At 47.8% G+C, this 20,334-nt stretch overlaps 1 protein-coding gene across 2 annotated transcripts in view; it reads left to right on the top strand.

The window, feature by feature from the left end:
* Positions 1 to 20,334, top strand: part of SLIT3 (slit homolog 3 (Drosophila)) — a 580,975-nt gene that overhangs the window by 528,446 nt on the left and 32,195 nt on the right. The window contains exons 22-26 of one of the 2 annotated variants that reach the window (XM_004679197.2): positions 1,088 to 1,159; positions 1,520 to 1,591; positions 9,949 to 10,020; positions 11,787 to 11,950; positions 14,214 to 14,338. In XM_004679197.2, the coding sequence (XP_004679254.1) occupies positions 1,088 to 1,159; positions 1,520 to 1,591; positions 9,949 to 10,020; positions 11,787 to 11,950; positions 14,214 to 14,338 (505 nt within the window). Of the gene's footprint in view, positions 1 to 1,087; positions 1,160 to 1,519; positions 1,592 to 9,948; positions 10,021 to 11,786; positions 11,951 to 14,165; positions 14,339 to 20,334 lie in introns of both variants that reach the window. The other variant, XM_004679196.2, reaches the window with a different exon arrangement.

The raw sequence follows: 20,334 nt of genomic DNA, 5'->3' as shown, positions 1-20,334 counted from the left end.
AAATATAATTCTTGAGATCGCTCAGTCTCCAGTTTCTTGAACACTGTGACTGCCCTGAGGTGTGCTAAAAACACGCACAGCATTTCTTCTTGCTCCTTCTTTAGTCACCTGGAAAATGTTCCAAGGAGATGGTTCAAGTTGAGGTATCTTCAAGTGGTAGCAGCCACTGGGCGTGGGCAGAGGTCAGGAAGCCAGGCAGCCTGAGAGTTTTGTGCCTTGACTGTCTCGCTGCCTTGGCAAGATGGGACCCAGGCAGGTGCAATTCTTGGCCAGGTGGCCATTGAAAGATGCCGCTGTCCACTTAGGAGGCAGGGAGCTCCAGAGCAGTGGTCTCGACTTTCACTGATTGTAGTATGCTTGAGCCCTCCCTAGGCCAGTGAAATCAGAATAGCTAACTTCTAAATTAGAATATCCAGACATGAGACCCAGCCGCAAAGCATGTAAATCTCCTGTGATTCTAATGTGAAGCTAATGGTGGGAAACCACTGCTCTCGATATTAATCCCAAAGATAATGCAAAGGTTGTAGTCGACAGAGAACTACTTCCCCACCTAACTTACTTCCCATAAGGGAGAATCTGATGAGATGGATTAAAATAGTGCCATAACAGAGGGAGGGTGGAGAGACGAGAAAAAAGAAGAATCAAACAGGGAAACAGAATAAGGTACTAACTAAGGAGAAATCTTACACTAGTAGACTGAAATAGATGGATAGACATGTAATCAAATGACTGAATAACTGAATGAAAGACAATTGCTTGAGTAATTAAGTGTCAAATAAAAATGCACATTTGGAGGAATGTAGGTAAATGGGTAATGACGAGGCAGATGGGTAGCTAGGTAGGTGGGTGGAGGGTAGGTAGATGAGTGGGTGGATGAGTGAATGATGGGTAGGCATTTTGGCTGCTGGGTGGAGGGATAATGGGTAGTGGGTAGGCAGGTTAGTAGATAGATGAGCAGAAGGAGGGATATTGGCTAGATGCGTGAAGGATGCAGGATGGTGGCAGGATAGTGTGTATGAAAGCGCACACACATCCCCTTGAGATGCAGCTAATAGAAAAACATAACCCTCTGCTCTACTTTTCCTAGTGACCTGAGCAACAACAGCATTGGCGTGCTGACCAACTACACCTTCAGTAACATGTCTCATCTCTCCACTCTGTAAGTACTGCAAGATGTGGTGTTTGACACAGGCCTGGCACAGAGTGTCCTCTGGCCGTCCTTTCCCTCTGCCCTCAGCCATGCTTCTCTTCTCTCGAGATCCTCGGGCCTGTTGTTGCCCCTGCAGAGGGCAGACCTTAATCATCAGAAAGAAAGTCAAGTAGAGCAGAACTCCATTGTCTGGGCAGCCAGCAGGACTGCCACCTAATTATTTCTGAAGAGGCCCTCTGTGGCATACCTTCTGTGCTTTGTGGATTTCCTTTCCCAGTGGAGGGCTTCCCTAGACAATTATATTTTGCTCAGCTCCATTTATTTTCAACTAGCTCTGTACACTGTGAACTCACGTGTCCTTTCCTGCAGGATCCTGAGCTATAACCGGCTGCGCTGCATCCCCATCCACGCCTTCAACGGGCTGCGGTCTCTCCGAGTGCTGTGAGTGCCCTGGGCCCCGCTTCCCTTGTAACCACACTGCTGACAGCAGGAGTTGCTAAGCACCCCGCCCCCGTCCCCTCCTTTGCTCACAGCCAAATCTGCACCACTTCCCAGCCTCCCATCCAGACCCAGGGTTGGGGTCATCCACTCCCATTTCTGGAAGCTTCTGAGCTTCTACTTTATGAGCAGGATGGAACAGGTGCTAGCTCCTCCCTTCCAGGGACTAAGATATATGATTAGATTCAGCCACTCTCTTGATGACAGTTTTTTCATGCTTGGCTCCTCTTGCAAGGGGCGACGCTGGGGCTGTAAAACACTGGAAGGATCCCTACTCATGTGTCAAAGATCGCAAATGGAAGCCAAGGCCAGTTCCAGCCCAGAAAGCTGTTAGTTAGCAGTTGTAGAGTTGGCACATAAAGTGTCTTGTTAGAGAAACAAAGTTTTAACAATAATCAGGAGATCATAGAATCCTGACCGACACACTCTTGGAAAATGGCAAAACCTGGCCACTCCAGGGCTCGCTCTGTTCGGTGTGGTCAAGCAGCTCTGCCCCTTAGACAGGGACGTGCACACGCAGCCCCCACACCTAGTCACCTTCCGGCCCTGTCCTGCTCTGGGGTAGAAGGCAGCCAGGGGCCGAGAAAGCACCTCCAAGCGCGGTCTGCACCTCTCACTGTGTGTCCCCCTCACCCACAAGCAAATCGTAACAGGGACGGCCTGACAGGGTCTTGTGAGGATTAAGTGAGATATTTTACATGAAGCCCTTAGCATGGCCCAAGCCCATGGTAACTCCAGCATTTTTTTCCGTTTTGGACAGCTGTTCCCCATCAGAGCCCACAAAGGCAGGAAAGGTACCTCACTACCACCCAAGCCCAGGCTGATTGTGTACTTTTCCAGCTTCCAACTGTTTTCCAGCAAAGGGGGACCCTTTGAGAGACAGTCCCCCGAGAGCAGAGATGCCAGGCACTCTGCTCACAACTCGTCAGCTTCTTACCTTTCTGACCCCTTGTTTCTATAACAGTTATAATCACTTTTCTCATTGTCATTCCTGCATAGAACCTTTGGCCAAAGGGCTGTGAGGTTGAGAGGATCGTGTCCATTTTAAAGATAGAAAAACTAAGTTCCAAGTTGGAGAAGTAGGCCTGGCAGAATGCAAATCACAGAATGCAGACTCCTGACCCAGCACCCCAAGACCCTTCCTGGGACCCTGTGGCAACCAGCAGATCCCCCCCAGTGAGCAGGTCAGACCACTGCCTCCAGACGGATGTGATTTATTGAGGCCCACAAAACACCAGTGTCAGCGACAACTCCCACCACATGTCATCTGCACTGTTATTAAAAATCAATTCTCTGGGGGCAGAGAAGTGCCCGCGCTGACAGTGTGCAATCTGTTATTGTCACTTATTTATTATCCACCTTCTCTGGGGAGTTTGAGAATGGAAACATCAGCAGTACCCTTCCCTGTTTCCAACTGACATGAGGGAGATGGGCTCTTCTCACTGGGGCTGGACCTGCACCCCCCTCCCACCCCCACATTCCTCCCTCAGTCCCAGCCCACTGTCTGCCATCCCGTCTTCCAGTTCTGTGCATGGGTTGGTTGCTGCCAGAGATGGAGCTGCTCATTTTAATGGAATCTGTGTGTCTGTGTTCGTGTGTTCATAATCAGTTCTGGTTGGGACATCTCTACACTTGAAGGGTGGGGGTGGGGGGGTGTTTGGCTGCCTGTGTGTGTCAACTAGTATGGTGGGGCGAATGCTACGTGTATCTGTCCAGGCTTTTCTCCTTCCCCGGCACCTGCTTGCCCCTCTCCAGAACCACTGTTCTCATTCATTCAGCAGGAACTCAGTACACAAACACGTAATGCACTGGTGCTTGCTTGGATTAAGAATGAAAAGGCTTTTAGCATTATCATTTTGAAATCATGGGATTCTGTAGATAAAAAATGGTCTTTGAGGCCCTCTTGCCAGCCTCCTCCTCAGTGGGGAACAACCATCTTTGCATAAGGGCCAATTCAGGAAAAATAAAAATGTTTATGGGCTACATTTCTTTTACAATATTTGTGTCCTTTCTCCCAGTTATTGCACATCTAGGAATTTATGCTAAAGAATAATCCAAAGTGAGGGAAAGGTTTGATGCGTTCAGATCGTGGTTGCACTGTTAATTTTAACCTAAAATTTAAATATTACATCTAAGTGCCACAGTGGGGAAATATGTAAGGAAAGCATGAGGCAACCAGGCAGTGAAGTTATGACTTCTGTTTTTATTGAGGTAACATTGCTTTATAACATCGTATAGGTTTTAGGTACACAGCATTGCAATTCAGCATCTGTATACATTTACAGCATGTACCACCTGAAGTCTACTTTCTATCCATCACCTTGCAATTGAGCACTTTACCCTTTTCACTCCCTTGACCCCAGCCCTCTTCTACTCTCACAAACACTGATCTGTTCTCTGTGTCTGAGAGTTTGCTTTGGTTGGGTGGCTTGGTTGGTTGGTTTTATATTTCACATATGAGTGAATTCACACGGTCCTTCTCTTGTATCCATCAAATTTATTTCACTTAACATAATACTTCAAGGTCCATCTGTGTTGTTGCAAATGGCAAGATTTTATTCTTTTTACAACTGAATAGTGCTATTTCTTAGTGTGTATGTGCCACTTCTTTATCCATTCATTCGTCAGTGGACTCTTGGGCTGGTTCCATATCGTTGCTATTTAAATAATGCTGCAGTGAACGAAGGAGTACCTGTATCTTTGCAGACTAGTGATTGTACATGCGTGTGTGTGTGTGTTTGTGTGTGTGTGCGTGTTGGTAAATACTAGAAGTAGAATAGTTGTATCATATGGTTTGAATAGTTGTATCATATGGTTTTTAGATCTAATTTTAATTTTTTTTAAAGATTTATTTATTTATGAATGCAGTGGCTGGGGTGCAGGGGTCTGTGAGACTTCACCAGAGACAGAGTGGGGAACAGAACAGGCAGATTGACTGAAGTACACTGCTGGGGGGAGCAGCGGGCGAGACGGGAGAGGTCTGTCAAGCCATGTGGGTCAGCTCCCTGGCCAGGGAAGCAACTCGTGCTGCAGTGGCTGCTCATAGCTTCACAGTGCTGTGGCTGAACCGCCAGGGAGGGCCCTCTATTCTTAATTTTTTGAGGAATCTCCATACTGTTTTCCATCGTGGCTATCCCAGTTTACTTTCCCACAAGTTCCCTTTCCTCCACATTCTCCTCAACACTCGCCTTATGTCTTTTCGGTAATAGTTATTCTAACAGGTGTGACGTGATACCTCTTTGTGGTTTTGATTTACTTTTCTCTGATGATACATGATGCTGAATATCTTTTCACTTGTAAAGTTCAGTTGTTAAAAGATATGATGATAAAAACTAGGTAGCGGTGTGGCAAAGTATTAAACACACAGTATTACATGGGAAAACAAACCTGATCTGTACATGGGTGCAATACTGACTTGTAAACATATAAAGGACAATAAGGAAATGGAACAGATGTGCAAGTTATTGATAGTTAATTTTACTGCAAAGTCTTTTTTGTGACAGATGAAAACTGAGTTAATGGTGATGAAGACTGAAATATATTTACAATTTAGAGAGTTGCAAAGATAGGTTTGTTTGTTTGTTTTAAATCAGGAATGCATTTGTTTGTGTTTATATTTTCTCATTTCTAAATGGTTTCAATAGTTTGATGAAAATTCCAGAAATGACCCGAGACCCAGAAATGACCCTGGAGGTGTGTGAAGGGGAGGAAAATAGCATAAGCATCAAGGTCAGCTGTGGAAGGACGCCCAAAATGGACCTGGAAATTAGAAATAGAAATCAGACCTTTGAGGGAGGCAGGGGCAGAGGAAGAGAGAGAGAACATATGTGTTAATGGGTGGATAAGAAGACATTTCAGAAAATGTAACAGGACGGTGAGTGGGAGCCTGAACACAAAGCATTGTATTAAGATATGTTGTTCAGACTTCATTCCTAATCTAAAAATAGCTAGAAGGGAACGTTCTCGTGGACGTGCAAGGCCTTCACTGCCAATTTGCGTGCTTCCTCGTCTTCACCCCACACTGAGTCCCAGCCCCGTGTGTGTGGCCCCGGCTGTCACTCCCCAGCCCGGCCCCAAGAGGACACCTGGAATCAGTTAGCACAGAGTCTGTTTCAGTGGAATTGTCATTCATCATCCTCAGTATTTTTAGCTCTCAGTCCCTGAAATGTGTGCTCTTTCTGCCTGGGGGGGCCATTCTTCACTGCTCAGCTGATTGCATGAAGTCTCCCAGCCACATCCCTACAAGGGCTCCGTCTGCCCTTTGCTTAGTTACCTTCAGAGACCAAGAGCTCACACCCTTCCCAAAACAACCCTTTCCTTTTTGATCAGCATTGCATTTTAGGCCATTCTAGGAGCTAAAAGGTGACTCCTGGTGACCTCTGTACCATGGTCCTGGTTTGACTCTTTTTGCTACCCAAAGGGCCTATTTAAAAATGAAGTGTTTTCTTCTTTGTGTAGAGACTACGATGAGATTAATGGAATGAAAGACAGGGGGAGGAAGAGGGCAGACGCAGGGTGGTGCTGCCTGGAATCAGGGTGTGTCCTCTCCGGTCCTGGGAACCCAGCACAGCTCATTGCTGCCTCTCTGACCTGCTGGTCACATACCGCCAGGCCTCTCCTCTACTTTGAGAGAACTGACTCCAAAGGACATCCAAAAACATAGGGGAGGAGCCATGACAATGCAGCCATAGCCAGAGCTGACATGGGTAATTAGGGGCTCTGTACCTCTTTGCCACTTACACTCAGCCTGTTCATTCTTTGTTTTAATTCTGTTATTTTTATTGTGGTGACTTTGGCCTACAACGCTACATGTGATTCTGGAATATAGATTCATACTTCTTTATGTATATATTGCCACCCCCACCACCAAGGCACCATCGACCTCCCCACTAAGCCCCTCCCCCTCTTGTTCCCCATCCTTCACCTTCCCCTCTGGAGGCCTCAATTCCCCTATCAGATTTCTCGGGTTTGTTTGCTTTCATTTTATCTGTTCCTTTGTTGCGACCTCCATATTCCATATAAGAGTGAAATCATCCTATAGTCTTTCTCCTTCTGACTTATTTCACTAAACATAATCAGTTCTATGTGTTGGTAGAAATGGCAAGAGCTCATGTTTTTTTATAGCTGAGTAGTATTCTATTGTGTATTATAGACCACATCTAATGTTCTTGCTTTTAATCCTCACAACTGACTTATGAAATGGTATGTTAAGAATTCTTCTAAAGGGAAATAAATAAATCAATTCAGATCACCTTGGTCATAAAAAGAGAATTTACCCACATCGGTAACTGAAAAATTCTGTAGCTATTGGTCTCTGAGGCTAGATTCAGGTGCTCTTATGACACTGTCAGAAATGTGTGTGTGACTCTCTCTGCTCCTCAGCCCTGCTTTCCAGGGGAGATTTCACTCTCACAGCCTTTCTCCAGAGATCCTTAATGGACTAAGCATTTATACTCTAGCAGCTTAGCAGCCCCATAAAATGGAGCCACCTCCATCGTCATAGTTTCAGAGAAAGCCCAGAAGTGTCTCTTGTTGGCCCACTTAGTCACAGGCTCAGCTTCAAGCCAATCCCTGTGGCTCTGACTGGGCTTCGAGGGTCAGAGCTCTATCCATGAGGGGGAACCACCAGGACAAAGGCAGTTCTCCAGTGGGAAAGAGAGGGGACGTTACGGAAAGAGGAGATTGGACCAGAGCTACTCGCATGCCCCACAAGTTACCTACTACAAGTAGATAGTAAGAATGCCTCCTTTCCCGAGATGAACAAACTCAGGTCCAAAAAGCTCAAGTCATTTGTCTCAGCTCACACATCCAGTGATTATCGGAGTAAGTCATCAGTGATTATTGAGCCCAGGAAGTCTGACTCCACACCTGCAAGGCACTTGGCCTGCTCAGAATTTACCCACCTCGGACCACAGTTAGACAAAGTTAGTTCCTGCTTCTGTTGTATAACTCATGAGCTCTTGGGGATTTGGAGACCCAAGGACCAGGCAGTCCAGAACTTATATAGGGGTGGTTATGTGTTCATGTTGTTCTAACTGCCATCATCTGCACCTCAAGTTCCCAGGTTTTCCAGTAACATCCCCTAAGAATGAAAAGAGGGACAAAGGAGACCCTAGCACTAAAGGATGAATTCCCCGGAAGGGGCAGGGGATGGGGGCCGGTTAGGTGCTAAGTGCTTCCTGGGAGGACTCACGTGTCCCACTTCCCACGCACCCTTTAGGGTGAGGTTTGAAATATAAGAGCCCTTCTTTGGGGGCCAGACCAGGAGCAAGAATCTGCAGTGTTGACAAGTTCTTTCGCATAGTCCTAGTAAATTACAGCCCTGTTACTCTGCAGTTTATAGAGATCTCAGTGGCTCAGCTCATAATGAATGGGAGCATGACTTGCGGGAGTCACAGCACCAAAGCTGCCTTTGGGGCATTTGGTGTTTTAAATTCGGGCTTCGTGCCTCTCTAGGGGCCCAGGCCTCATTCAAAAATGATTAACAACAGGGCTGGCTGCATTTGCCAACCAGCAAGCAGCCCTGAAGTCATCCAAGTTAATAGCAGGCAAGGGCTGGTGTGATTTATAAATAACCACATGATTCACAGACTAAATGCTACTAATAAGTGTTAGGAAATGCTACTAGCCCCTTCTTACCAGGGAGGTGAGACTATCGGGAACACTCTGTAGAGGACCAGTTACCCTCTTCCTCCTGTCCTGGTCACCTAAGAATGGAGGGGGACTTTCTTCCTGCCACTCAAGGATCACAGAGAACTGTGCAGGGCAAGGGGAGCTTATGGTGATGAATGTCACCACTGGGGCCATTAGAAGTGTGGCCAGGGGACCTGCATCACCGGGGAGCCTGTTAGAGATGAATCCTTTCAGGTGCCAACCCAGACCCCTGAATCTGAATATCTGAGAGTGGTTCAGAATCATGGGTTGTGTGTGTGTGTGCGCGTGTGTGTGTGCGCGCGTGCACACACACCAACGTTCCTGTGCTCAGTCAGCCTGAGAGACTCTGCTGTGTATTAAGTGTGATCAAGCTCACGTGCATAATTCAGCCAAAGGCCCAGAGCAGGCAAACATCAGCTTAAAGAAAACAAAGGGCAAATGCAGTCATTGTTACCCTGCTTACACCTCCAGAGTCAGCACTGATGGCCCCTCTGTTTTACTGTGTCCCCATTGACAGCAGAGGGGCCAGCAGCCACTAAAGAAGCCTTGGAGTCTCCAGGAATTCAACCACCCTGCATTTCCTGGCCAGGCCCACAGTGAATCATCAGGTTGGGGACTTTGTGTCTGCAGTTGATGAGTAATCCTGCCGCAGAGCGTATGATCCACGAATCTGCTAGTGTTGTTACAGGAGCAACAGAATAATGTTCATTCAGTGTTTTCCATTGAAAGCGTTAGATACAGCACCACTCTGCAAGTGAGAATAGTTCCCAGCTCTCACACTGCAGGGCAGACAGTGGTCTGATTAACACCAAGCAGGTTTTCTAGCTTCTAGGACATGCTGTCAAAAAATGCACTCACACACGCAATTGCCAGACCCATGTACGTGTGTGTGGAGGGGGCAGTGACATATAGATGAGTGTCCAGCTGCAGGGACTCCTCAAGAGCTCACTGTGCCCCTGTCTCTTCCTCTGTCAATCCCCCTAAAATCTCTCCTGATGAATCTGAAGTGCACCAATTTCTCCATCTGTATTAGACATTCAGTAAGACCCTGTCACCAAAATTAGCAATGTTTGATCACTTAGAAAACGCCAGACTCTACCTAGGTGATTGTACTCACACAGCCAGGTTCTGGGGCAAATATTTTCACCTTCCCCATTTTACAGTGAGAAAGCAAGGCATAGAGAGAGAAGTAACCTTGCCCAGTGGCAGAGCCAAGTTTGAATGTGAGCAGCCTGGTTCCAGAACTTAGAGCCTCTACCACAGTGCTTCCGGTCATCTCTGAAACACTAAGTCTACATTAGGTAGCTTTATCTCTGTGTTTCAGAGACAGAAATGGAAGTCCAGAAAAGTTAAGTTACTTAGTGTTCTGCAGCTGATTCAGTGTTCTGATTGCTGATGCCACCCTAGGTCTGTCCGATTCAAAAGTCCAGTCTTCTTCTCCCAGCCCTCTACCCACTACATTCCTGCTGCTGAGCTGAGCATGGAAATACTCATGCACTTGCTATCGGAAAGACATCACTTGCAGCAGCTAGTCGTGGGGGTCCGGGTGCCACTGGAGGGTGCCCCCGCCTGGGACACAAGAGCCTGCACTGAGCTCACAGCTGTGACTGGGTGTTCACCTTCTGACCTGTGCGCTTCTGCTTCAGAACCCTCCATGGCAACGACATTTCCAGTGTTCCCGAAGGCTCCTTCAACGACCTGACATCTCTTTCCCATCTGTAAGTAACCGTATTTCTCCCCAGTGTGCCGCCACGCAAAACAGAAATCATTTTAGCACCAGAGATAATGTTGTCACTGTTCATGCATCAGCATCTGTCCTTTCCCTGTGCAGAGCGTATGACCGACCAAATGTACAGAATGTGACCAAATACAGTGTGTCTCACCAAAAGTTACCCATTGATGAGCTTTGTGTGCTAAGCAACAATTCTGTAAACAATGTCAATATTTACTGCAAACGAACACACAACTCTGATGTGCTAAACCCTTCAGATGAAATATCTCATTTACTTCATACAGCAACAGGCATTTTATCCCCTTGTTGTATGTGATGAAACTGAAACTGGGAAAGGTTGAAGAATGTGCAGGTTGCTTAACTAGTAAGGGACAGAGCCCCAGCTCAGCTCCAGGCTTGCCTGGGCTTCAAAGCAGCTGTTGGTCACCACTCTCCCTCTGCGACCCTTCCCACTTCACTCAGGGGAGCCTGATGCCCACAGGTAGTGACTAGCTGAACGCCACCTACCAAGCCAGTGAGACAGTGGACTGGACCCCGGCTTCCTAATTCCCAGATCAAACCTCTCTCCCCTGGGTGTGGCATCTCAACCATTTTTTTTTTTACTGTTAGTTGTTGTTGTGGTTATTGCTCCAGATGTCTGCCAGTAAATTATTTTGTGTCTGTGCCCTGTTCTGTGTGTGCATGATTATTTTCATATTGTGCACTATACATACTGCAGTATTGGTGTACCATGTGTATGTCATGAAACATACAAAAAATAGGAATAGTGAAGGATCTGATAATAAAAATGAGCAGGCGTTCTAATATTTTCTTCCTGAGAGCCACTTTGGAGATGACCCTGCATTTTGCAGCTGAGTGGCACAGAGAGGCATGCACTGCTCTCTACCCTCTTCAGTTGGGTAGCTGGCCTAGTAATTACACTGATACGAGAAAGAGTCACAGGAATAAAACAGACATGTTTACTTAATATTTTTCATGATGTGGAAGTCTTTAAAAGGAAAAGGAAGACTCAGAGATACCATTGCACCCAAACCCTTTTTACACACAAAAATGCTAAGTGATATAGCCAGACACAGGGCCTTGGGCTTGGGCAGTAAAGTGGGACAGTGAGAAGGAAATGTATGGGGGAGGGGGGCTAATGCAAGATTGGGGCTTGCTTGTATAGGTCCATTTCGTCACTGACTCACAGTCTGGTGATAAGGGTGTTCTGCTGCAAGGAGGGGACCTTCCTAAGGAGAAGTGTTCGGTACTGCCTTTAGGCAGAAAGGGAGGGCATCAGGGAGCCCTCCTGTATCTGCTGTATCTCAACTGACCTCAGCGCAACATAATATGGCAAAGCCACATAGGTGGGGTGGCATGTTCTGAACCTTGTCTTCATCTATCGCTGCTCCTTGGTTGCTGGAGCCTTCTCAGCAGAAAACATGTCTTCCCATGGGCCTTCAGTAGGGCAACAGAGGCAGATAATCAGAGCCTACAGAGCAGGAAACGTCCTAGAGGCAGGGGTTGGGGTGGAGTTGTGGAATGATTCTTTCCAGAGTAGATGAGAGCAATGGGGTGAGGCTGAGACATCTTCAGGGATTGAGAAGGCAGTTTGGGGGCCACAGAGGGGAGAGCACTGCTCTGCTGGCCTTCAAGCAGATACCCCCAGTCTGGCAGTCTGAAAATTCTGCTTTTCCAGAAGGCCGAAGGTGGGAGCCAAGCTGGGGGTGGAAGAGGGTCTGACTTCCTATTCTGCACCCCCCCTCCCCACAGGGCACTGGGGACCAACCCGCTGCACTGTGACTGCAGCCTGCGCTGGCTGTCGGAGTGGGTGAAGGCCGGCTACAAGGAGCCCGGCATCGCACGCTGCAGTAGCCCAGAGCCCATGGCCGACAGACTGCTGCTCACCACCCCAACCCACCGATTCCAGTGCAAAGGTAGACGCTCACCCCCCACACATCTCTGCCCCTCACAGGGTCAGAGCATCTCGGGGGATGTGACTTCTCTCACCAGCACCCTGTCTCCCTGAGTCACACAAAGAGGCCCAGATACTGAAATCGGTGTGGACTTGTCTCAGACGGTCCATGTGGGCCACTCCTTCCCCCAGGTCCCTCTGTGACATTTTTATAGATTCCTCATGACTTCTTTCTTTTATTTTTTTGCATAGTTGAAAAAAACTTTAGCCTGCATTTTTACCCAATGTGTTCAGAATGTAAAGACTTTCCCATTCATTGCACTAAAACAAACTTTTGACCCATGAGATTTCGATGGACTGCATCATTGTGATAAAAATGAACAACTATTGCATTCTTACTCTGTGGTTGACATTATGTGAAGCATTTTTCATGCTCTGTTTCACTTAATTCTCACTTTTCCATATACTAACTTATTTAATCCCCTCACATCTCTGTGAGATGGATCATATTTTTAAAAATGAGAAAGCTGAGACTTACCAAGGTGAAGACCCCAGGTCTTTCTGATGCCATGGTGCGTGTTCTTGACCACTGCTGTAATATGCCATTATGACTTCCTTAACCAATTCCTGGCTTTGGGTTTTTAGAGTATTTTCACTTTTTTCCTTACCGCTGATACATCAAGGTATTTTTCTTTTACGATTTTATTTTTATTTATGCATACAAGAGCTGAGGTACAAGTCAGAGGTGGTGGGGGAGAGGGTGAGGTTGAGAAGATTCACCAGAGACAGTGGGGAGCAGAACAGGCAGATCAAAGAAGTGTACTGCTGCGGGGGAGGGCAGCAGATGGGATAGGAAAGGTCTGCCACGCCATGTGGGTCAGCTCCCTGGTGGGGGATCGAACTCGTGCTGCAGTGGCTGCAGACAGCTTCACAGTGCTGTGCTTTACCCCATTGTGCCACCAGGGAGGGCTCACATCGAGGTCTTTCTCTATTTAAAATGACAACCTTAGATAAGACGCAGAGGACAGAAATAGCAGCCAAAGTATCTGATCATTTTTTAAGGTCTTCATACATATTGTCAAACTGATTTCCACAAAGGGTTACAGCCACTTTACATTCCCCATGGTGCCATTTGGGTGCATTTTCCACCAGACTTTTGTATTATATTATTTCATTTTATCTTATTTAATCATTGTTAATTTAATTGGCTAAAAAAAAATGGTATCTCCTTAGATTTTTTGTCTGTTATTTGGAGAGGAAACTGAATTTCTTTTCAAAATATTCCATTTGTATTACCTATTTGTCTGGTAATATCTCCTGCTCAAGAGCCTTGGTGTTTATTTTGATTTACAGATACACTTGAAATACACGTTCTAAAACTTCACTGTGTCCCTGGAACACACACTCCTCCCCCAACTACCAGCCCCCACCACCCAGGTCAGAGAGTGTCTCTGTTCTCAGTGAAGGCAGGTTAAGCCAGTGGGGAGAAGTTCCAGCCGACCATTCAGCTCACCATGCCCCATCTCAACCCAACTCTAAATTGATGCCTGTCATCCTGGCGTCACTTAAAGCCCGACCATGAAGTAGGGCCTGTCCACAAGGACTCACTGTCCACCCAGCTGCAACAGCCATACAGAGCCCCCTTGCAAAGCTCTGCACAGGTCCCTCCCTCCCTCCTGCCCTTACAGCTGGAGAGAGCAAGACACAGTTGGGACTGTCAAGGATGCATATCCACCTGAGTGCAGGTTGCATCCCCCCGTCAACATCACTGCTGGGGCCTCCAGGCCATTTCTGACCTCCCCTGCCATGCAAGTGCTCAGCAGGACAACTTCCAATGTGTGCCTTTGGCCTGGGTGTGGTGCCCTCCGGAGCCTGGCACAGACTGTTCCATGGGGAGGAGTGTTGGACGATGGAAAAATGGGAGGCCCAGCTGGAGCCGGGGCTGAGCTTCTGAACATAAACAGATACACAAAGGGTTTCTAATTGTGCTGCATTGTTTGCAGATTAACAACACAATCAGATCAGGCTAATTACAGTAATTGATTTGCCTGCAGAAGTGCTTCTGAATAATGCCCCACTGTGCTTTTTCCTCACTGGACAAGGGTAGAATTAATGGGACTCTAGCTGGACTGGGGGTGCTGTCTAGGAAGACCAGCCACCCTCTGTGCATGGAGATGGGGAGGGCCAGCAGCTCGCTGAAGCAGAGACCAGAAGAGAGCTCACAAGAGATGTTACAGTGAGCCCACTCTGGGGCCTGCCACTCACACTCTGGTTTTGTTGTTTAGGGCCTGTGGACATCAACATCGTGGCCAAGTGCAACGCCTGCCTCTCCAGCCCGTGCAAGAACAACGGGACGTGTAGCCAGGATGCTGTGGAGCTGTACCACTGTGCCTGCCCCTATGGCTACAAGGTCAGACCCCACCCCCAACACTCACGGCCCAGGCCTCTCTCCACGGCTGGACTTCCCTGTTCCACAGGGCACCCCAAAGTGGCACTTGCCAGCAGTGCTCCTGGTCCCCCCAGACCTCGTGGGGGCCGCCCATCCCGATCACGCCTGTGCCGGTCACAGATGATCCTGTGTAGTCTTGACTGCAGTGGGAGGCAATGTAGTGTTTGTATTTTCTTTGCTAAGCTTGGGGTTAGGTCTCAAAGAGTGAAAGTGCGTCTAGGAGAGGCATCTCTGGAACCTGGCTTTCCTTCCAAGGGGCTTTCCAGAACCCTCCCCTCTGCCCAGAGAAGAGCCAGTGCTGAAGTTGTTGGTTCTAGCTTGTGGGAACGGGGATGGGAGGTTTAAAGGCCAGGGACTGCCAGTCCTTCCACACTGGTGACAGACACAGGGGACAGTGTTCTCCCAGAACAAGAAATCCCTCCTGTCTTCTCACCCATCACTACCTCAGACTCACGCTCCCTGCTGACTTGTATTGCATGTCAGCACCCACTCTGCGTGGTATTTTATTGGTCTTTTCTTTTTAAACACTCACTATTGTTTAAAAACCATCTTATAGACGGGGCGGGGTGGGGAACGGGGGGACATTGAACCTCAGGCTCTTGAAAGGATTGGACACTGTCCCAGAATAGGGTTGGGACAGAACCCAAGGCCATTTGACTCCAAATCTGTGCCTCTTCTCCTGGGGGGGTTTCCTGGATAGCAGAGTCCATCAGGTACCCCCTGGAATCATAAAGCTGTGTCTGGATCTTCTTCCCCAGGGCCCTTCTGGCTCCCCAGATTCCAGCTCTCCAGCACCCATCTGCATGCCAGAGCTGGCTGAGTTTGAAGATAGCTCCACCCCCATCCAGTGCTGAGGGGGAGGAAGCTGTAGCCTCCCGGTCCTGAGCCCACAGGGGAAGTGTAGTAACTAGAAGAGACAGCCCACTCTGGGGAGCTGGGCGGAGGTGTCTTTCTCAGCTAGGGCCATGCTTCCGCAGACAGTGTCAGAGTGCCACCTATGGGTCCAGGAAAGGAGCGCCTAAAGGCTCCCCTTTGAAGTCAGCCAGCCTGCCCTGCACGGCAGCTACTCCCAGGGCCTCACACCCCAGGTCCCAGGCACACACTGACATGCATGTGTGTGGACACACACACGAAATGATCGTGGGGGAGAATCAAAAGCAGACATACTTTGTTTGGTTCCTCAAACTTGTATCAATTCAGTGGAGAAAAGCCAGTGGGTTGTGGAATTACAGAGAAGCAGGTACAGATCCCAGCTTTGTCAGAGACTTGGTGTGGTGTGATAGCCAGTGGCTTCCCCTGAGCAGGCATGTGTCCGCTAGGGCTTTGTCACAAGTTTACCGCGAGAATCTGATGTACATTAACACAGACAGTCACCTGGGACTTATTGGGGAAGGACTTCAGGAAGCCAGCACAGTACCGCCACTCACCTTCACCCTTGCCTGCTGGAGGAGCAGGATGTGGGAGGACATTGGGGACAGGCAGCGAGCTGCTCTGTCACTAGGGCGTCTAGGTCTGTGACCGTGACTGTGAGTGGCCAAAGACTGTCAGTTTTCTAAAATGGTGACTGGGAATTTGAGACTTTCATTTGCAAGCACAGATAGTTATCTTTTTAAGCACCAGTTGTGAGCCTGGTGTGCCACTCGGTCTCAGGCATTTATGCCTTCCATTGAGTTTACAATCAATCACCTTACAAGGTGAGTGCTATCACCCCCATTTTAAAAAGTCACTCCACATTCTGTGCCTCATGTCCTTCTCTTTAAACTAGCCTGAGTGAGTCTGGAAGTGGTAGAACCAGATCACTAGTCAGCACAGTGACACCGGCGTGGCCATCAGGGTGAGAACTCGTGTGGGCTTCTGCAGTGCCACTGGTGTGCCGCAAAGTGAGCTAACATTGTGAATGTCTTACAGATTTCAGAGTGTGAACAGATGTTGACTTTTTTTTTTTTCAAAGAATTATTTATTCATACAGAACTGGGGTACAGGCCAGAGATGCGGAGGGTGAGAGGATTCCCCAGAGACAGAGTGGGGCACAGAACAGGCAGATGGACGAAGTACACTGCTGAGGGGAGCAGTGGGCGGGTCAGGAGAGGTCTGCCGCGCCATGTGGATCTCCTCCGGGGCAGGCAGAGATCGAACTCATGCGGAAGTGGCTTAAGCTTCTTTGTGCTGTGCTTTAACCCGCTGCACCACCAGGGAGGGCCCCAGATGTTGACTTTTAGGTGGTGGTTGGGCCCAGGCAGGGAGGGGTGCCTGAGGGTGATGGCGGTGGTGATGGTGATGAGAATGCTGGTGATGAAAAAAGCGATGCTGGTGGTGGTGGAAAGGAGATGTTAATATGTGAGCACCACATATCACATGTGTGGTGAGATGGTAATGGCGATATTTGTGATGGTGGTAAGAATGGTGGTGGTAGGGGTGGTGATGGCGGATGATCATGGGGATGATGATTATTATGACGGCGGTACAGCAGCCTGTGATTATTAGGTACCTACTATCTACTGATGCCATACTAAATAAGGGACGTGCATTATCTTAACATACTCTTCATCAGAACTCTACAAGACAGATCCTAAAATGGCCATTTTACAGTTGAGGAAACCCAAAATAGTAGATGAAGAAGATGGGACTCAGTGCTTCAGAGTCCGTTGAATCTAGGGCCTGTGCAGGGCTGGCAAACTCTCTAATGGCAGGGGCTGAGAGTGAGGACCACTTAAGACCTGTCTGAATCCCCAGGACTAGAGAACACAGCTCTCTTTTGAGAGAGCAAAAGAATACTCAGCCACTGGGTCAGTAGCTAATTCTCTAAACCTCCCCTTCCCCACTGTCAATGGGATTTTTCACTCTTGCCTACAGAGCTCTTGTAAGCGCTGAAAAGGGTCATGCAGGTGCTTTGCTGACCTCAGTACCTCGCTTCTATCGACACCTCCCAAAAGATAATTGTCATAGCACTCTTCTAAGATTGTGGGCATAAATTATTTGGATTCATTTTCATCCACTTAGCATCATGTATATATGCTCATTATCTCAGGACAGGGCTTCTCACTCTCTAACGTGCACTAGCATCACGGGGAGACTTTGTGAAAACTGAGGTTCCAATTCATTAGTTGGGAGCCTGGGCCTGACACTGCATTGAGAACAAGCTCCCGGGAGTGCCAATCCCACAATCCATGGACCACACACTTTGAGTAGCAGGGCTGAGAGCAGCCTGCCTGACCCTACCTCAGAATGAGGTTCCCATGGGGTAGCAGTTCCCAGTCTTCTCTAAAGAAAGCTAAGCCAGGCCAGGCGTCCAGCCATGTACACACACACACACACACACACACACACACACACACACACACGGAAGTGAAAGGAGAACTAAGGAGCTTTACAAACCTAGTAGATTTGAGCAAAATGAGGCAGAGGACAGTTGAGTTGAGCTCATTTGCCAGGTACTGACAATGGCAACTATCTGCCATGAACGTGCACAGTAACAGAAACCCCCACCTCTAAGCCCAATTACCATGTCCTCAGGTGCTAGGCACAGCTCCTGGGATTCTATGCAGACACCAGGGACTCCAGACAACAATGACAGGTGAGGTCCCTGATGCTTGAGGGTTCTCCAGGGCAGTCTGATCCCCCCGGGTGCTCAGGAGAACCCACCTTGACCCACTCAGATTTCTCCTGTCCTGCCTTCAGGGTGCACTCATTTGACACATGCACAAAGGCACACACGTCCACACTTCATTCCCTAATTCCATTGTGTAGGTCTTGTTAGTCCCATCCTATAGATGTGGGAAACATCTCTCAGCGAAAACTGATCTTCCCTCAGGCACTAACAGTGGGACCAGAATATGCTCTCAGACCTGCAAACTTTAGAGCCCATGCTGGAGAGGGTAGAGAAAGAGGCACACACAGCAGTCCTGGCATTAGCCTGGCAAGGCCATCTGGCCTCAGCTGCTGCCTGTCAGTTACTGCCGCGAGATTTTGGCTGCCTTGTCTCGTTTTCCATGTCTGCCTTCCCAAGCCCCAATGATGGGACCAGAACAGCGTTCCAATCTCCTATGGTTGTTGTGAACATTATATGCGTTCATGAATATAAAACACTTAGCGTGTGCCCTGGACTGAAAATCCATGAGTGGGAATGAGAGCTGGAGTTTCTATTCCACACTCTGACTTTCTGTAAGGATCCTGGTCACTTTGGTTTAGGATAAACCCAGATCTCACCCCAAACTGCATTCTCCTCCCCTTTAGGAAGCCCCTGACTGACTCTCTGGCTATGATGGAATGTGCAGAGAACCACACAGATGTAGCTGCCCCTTCCAGCTGCTGGAGGCTAGACCCAGGGGTTGGGCATTTGACACAGTAGGGAGCAGGCACGCAGAGGCCTGAGCCTGCTGGCAGCAGCCTCCAAGCCAGGAAGCCCAGCCCTGCTCTGTCACAGGCATTGGAGGCAGCAGCACAGGGAAGAGGAATTTCTCAGGAGGATGGCAAGCAGGTGGCCTGGCAACTGGAAGGAACCTGTGATCATCCCCGCTGGCATGATGCCCGCACCAAGCCCACAGCCCCAGAACAAATGGCAAGGATACTGCCACCCCCACAGGTTCCCCCAAGTACTACAGTAAGTCCCTATTTCATGTCATCATTTGGAAACTTCTACTTTAACTGCGCAACACATAATGAGACTGAACTGACCATAGGAAAATGGACCAAAATGGAGTAAAGTTCCTACAGCATATTTCTGGTCACACAAGCATCCCAAACACTTGGTGTTTGGTTTTTCTTTTTTCAAATCAAATTTTATTGATTTGCCATTTGTTTACCAAGCTGCATCGTTTAGGGACGATAGCGATAGCTTCACCCTTCATCGTGTATGCACGCTTCGTGCACTCTCCACTAACACTGCGGTGCCGGGTCCCTTTCCCGTTACCCCTCTGCCTCCTCGCCCCTCCTCCCTCCAGTAAGCACCACAGTTTTCAGAATCTAGAAGTCATTTTTATTGTGTTTTGCCAGGGCGTTTTCTTTGGTTATTTATATTCCACAAATGAGTGGAACCATAAGGTAATTATCTTTTACTTTCTTAATTATTGGCATAATGACCTCCAGTTCCATTCCCTTTATCCCCAGAGGCACTTTTTCTTTACTTTTAATAGCTGGGTAGTATTGCATTGAGTGTAGATTCCAGTTTCTTTATTCAGTCATCTTCGATGAACATTTAGGTTGACTCCATGTCTTGGCTATTCTGAGTAATGCTGCTCTGCACAGGGGTGCACAGTTCTTTTGTATTAGCGTTTTCATATTCTTTGGGTGAAAACCTCCAAGTGGGTCATACGGCATTTCCACTTTTAGTTTTTTGAAGAATTTCCACACGCTGTTCCATAGAGATTGCACCAGTTTACATGCACACCAACAGTGAGGGTTCCTTCATCTCTACTTCCTTGCCAACACTAGTATTTTTTTTATATCGACCATTCTCAACGTGGTGAGGTGGTATCACACAGTTTTTATTTGCATTCCTTTTAATAATTGATTTTAAACATTTTTTTCGTGTGCCTGTGGACCATCTCTGTCTTACTTGCAGAAGTGTTTATTTTGGTCCTTTGCCATGTTTTGATTGGGTCTCAGTTGGCTTTTGATTGTTCATTTGCATGAATTCACTGTATAGTTGGGGATTTAACCCCTTGTCATCTGTGTGATAATGTAAATATCTTCTCCCAGTCCCTTTTTGTTTTTGTGATGGTTCTTTCACTGTACGAAAGCTTACTAGTTTGATGTAGTCCCACTGATTTTTGGTTTTGTTTCCCTTGCCATTAGAGTTGAATCCCCAGATACATCTCTGAGGTTGGTGTTGATTATTGTTTTATATATGATTTCTTCTAGTACTGTATGGTTTCAGGTATTGTATCCCAAGTCTTTAATCTATTTTGAATTAATTTCTCGGTATGGGAATAAATCATGATTCTCCCTCCCCCTCTCCC

Source organism: Condylura cristata, unplaced genomic scaffold (assembly GCF_000260355.1).
Source record: "Condylura cristata isolate star-nosed mole 26May11 unplaced genomic scaffold, ConCri1.0 scaffold00008, whole genome shotgun sequence".
Classification (NCBI taxonomy): Eukaryota; Metazoa; Chordata; class Mammalia; order Eulipotyphla; family Talpidae; genus Condylura; species Condylura cristata.
Note: the sequence above shows the minus strand (reverse complement) of the source record. Positions and strands in the feature narration are given on the sequence as shown.